This window comes from Cyprinodon tularosa, unplaced genomic scaffold, assembly GCF_016077235.1.
Source record: "Cyprinodon tularosa strain WSP-4 unplaced genomic scaffold, ASM1607723v1 ctg1144, whole genome shotgun sequence".
Taxonomy (NCBI): domain Eukaryota; kingdom Metazoa; phylum Chordata; class Actinopteri; order Cyprinodontiformes; family Cyprinodontidae; genus Cyprinodon; species Cyprinodon tularosa.
Window position 1 is genome coordinate 1 of NW_024037942.1, and position 2,072 is coordinate 2,072.

The following is a 2,072-nucleotide window of genomic DNA, read 5'->3' on the forward strand; positions in this document are numbered from 1 at the left end:
GCGCCTAGCTCTTTTCCCTTCAACATGTTCCCACCTGATGCAGAACAATTACTGTAGAGATTCCTGTGGTTCTTCGACTCATCGTTGGGCTTATCCAGATGATGGAATGGATGAAACAAAATTAGTGATTGGTTGATTATTTATGGATCAATTGATTGATCTTTGTACCAAATCTTATTCTGATGATAAGTTTTTTGCATATTTTAGTGCTGCATTGGTTCCTTCGTTCACTCTGCTTTTCATCTCCTCCAGATTCTTGACTTTCTCCTGGTCTCTGTTTTCCTTCATCTTCTCTATCAGGAAGTCCAAATGGACCAAAGTTGACACTGATTCAACTTTCAGGGCGATCTGTTCCAGTTTCATAACATGCTCGTAGGCCTCATCCAGCAGCGATGCCCACTCTATTTCCAGATTTCTGTTTTCCTGTTTAAGGTTTTCCAGAAGGCTCGACTTTCCCTCACATTCTTCTTTATTATTTTCATATTTCTCCTTCAAATCCTCCAGGGTCTTCTGAACTTTCCTGGTCTTTATCACATATCTCAATTCTTCTTTCACATGATCTGATGCAGGACACTTGTTGGTACAAACTGTGCAGCGCCCCTTCTTCATGACCTCACAGAGTTCTGGTTTCCAGGCCATCGTGCATCCTGGATAGTGACAGTTCTCCTCACAGACAGAACAGGTGACGGCTCCTTCATAAAACATCAAACCCCACCTTCCTCCATCGATTGTTTCTTTTTCTTTGTAGACCTCATCAACTTCTATAGTAAAGCTCTCCTTCATCTCTTCCTTATGTTTATTACACGCTTCTTCAATCTGTCTGATTTCTCTCTGCTTCAGCTCATTCTCCTTGATTCTCTCCTGCAGGTTCTGGATGCAGGCCGTCAGTCTGATCCGTTCATTCAGAACCTCAGCAGTTATTTTCAGAGGCTGAGGTTTGGTTGATTCCAGAAAAGTCATGAAGTTTTTCAGTCCTTTCATTGATGTTTGATTTGCAAGTTCCAGAAATTCTCTGTCGTTTCTTCTGTCTTCATGCTGACAGTTATTAAACAGAAAGTGAATAATCTCATTTTCAGAAGATTTAACATTTGCTGCTTTCAGAGCCTGAAGAGCATTTTTAGGGTTTCTTCCATCAGAGTGAGTAATGAAAGCTACTATGTTTTTCTCCAGGTCTTTTCCAAACAGAGACGTCACTGAATTTAAGACGTACATCTGTCGGTCACTCAGTCGGTTATCACTGGCCTTCATCACCAGACCCACTGCATTGATCTCATGAACTCCATCTTCTGATCTGAACAAGTCCAACAATCTTTGGCCCACAGAGTCATCTTTTTCCAAGCCTCTGGTGTCTCCAAATCCAGGAGTATCGATGATGGTCAGAGAGAACGGCAGAGTTTGACCTTCCAAACCAAAGATCTGATAGACGATCACATCTGATGTCTGACTTTCTGTTTGATTTCTTCTCTCCTCCTCTTCAACAATCTGAAACCAAACGTCATCCTCAAACTTTACTCCTATTGCATAGTTAACCAGAGCGTTGATCAGGGTAGATTTTCCTGCTCCTGTTTCACCAACCAGTAAAATGGTTTTATTGGTTTGGTTCTCATTTTTGTCTCCTAAAGTCACTCTTGTTGAACTTGCAAACTTTTCTGTCTTTGTTTTCAGCTGGTAGACATTAGGAGATCCAGAAGAGATCAAAGTCTTGCGGATGGCATCTTTGAAAGTCAGATCATTTGTCCTGCAAAACAGGAGTGACTTCTTAAAGCACTTTGACATATTTCTTGTTAGATTGTATTTACTGTGAACATGTGGTTTGTATTAAAGTGCATTATATAAGGACGGTGTAATAATCTGCGTGAAAGTGGTTTATTCTAAACTATATTAATATATAACATTATCATCTGTGTGATTATAGTTTTTTTAATTGGAAGGTATAGCTCCTATAAAATAAAAAGGATCCGCCTTAAGAAACAAGTTCAAATTTAAAGCCTTTAATTCCCCTTTCAGATATTAAAGGACAATTGAATACAATACAATTGTATTGGAAAACAAATATGGTTGCTGTATTGAGA

General features: G+C 39.4%; 1 protein-coding gene across 1 annotated transcript; it reads right to left on the minus strand.

Moving 5' to 3' along the window:
* Positions 1–23: 23 nt before the first annotated feature.
* LOC119796228 lies at positions 24–1,776 on the minus strand. Its single transcript, XM_038304701.1, has one exon. The coding sequence runs from the start codon at positions 1,774–1,776 to the stop codon at positions 175–177; it is 1,602 nt and encodes a 533-aa protein (XP_038160629.1). The 3' UTR covers positions 24–174.
* Between the last annotated feature and the right edge of the window lie 296 nt (positions 1,777–2,072).

Excerpts from the sequence above, each read along its gene's own strand:
- LOC119796228 (XM_038304701.1), bottom strand. The coding sequence starts at position 1,776 with ATGTCAAAGTGCTTTAAGAAGTCACTCCTGTTTTGCAGGACAAATGAT.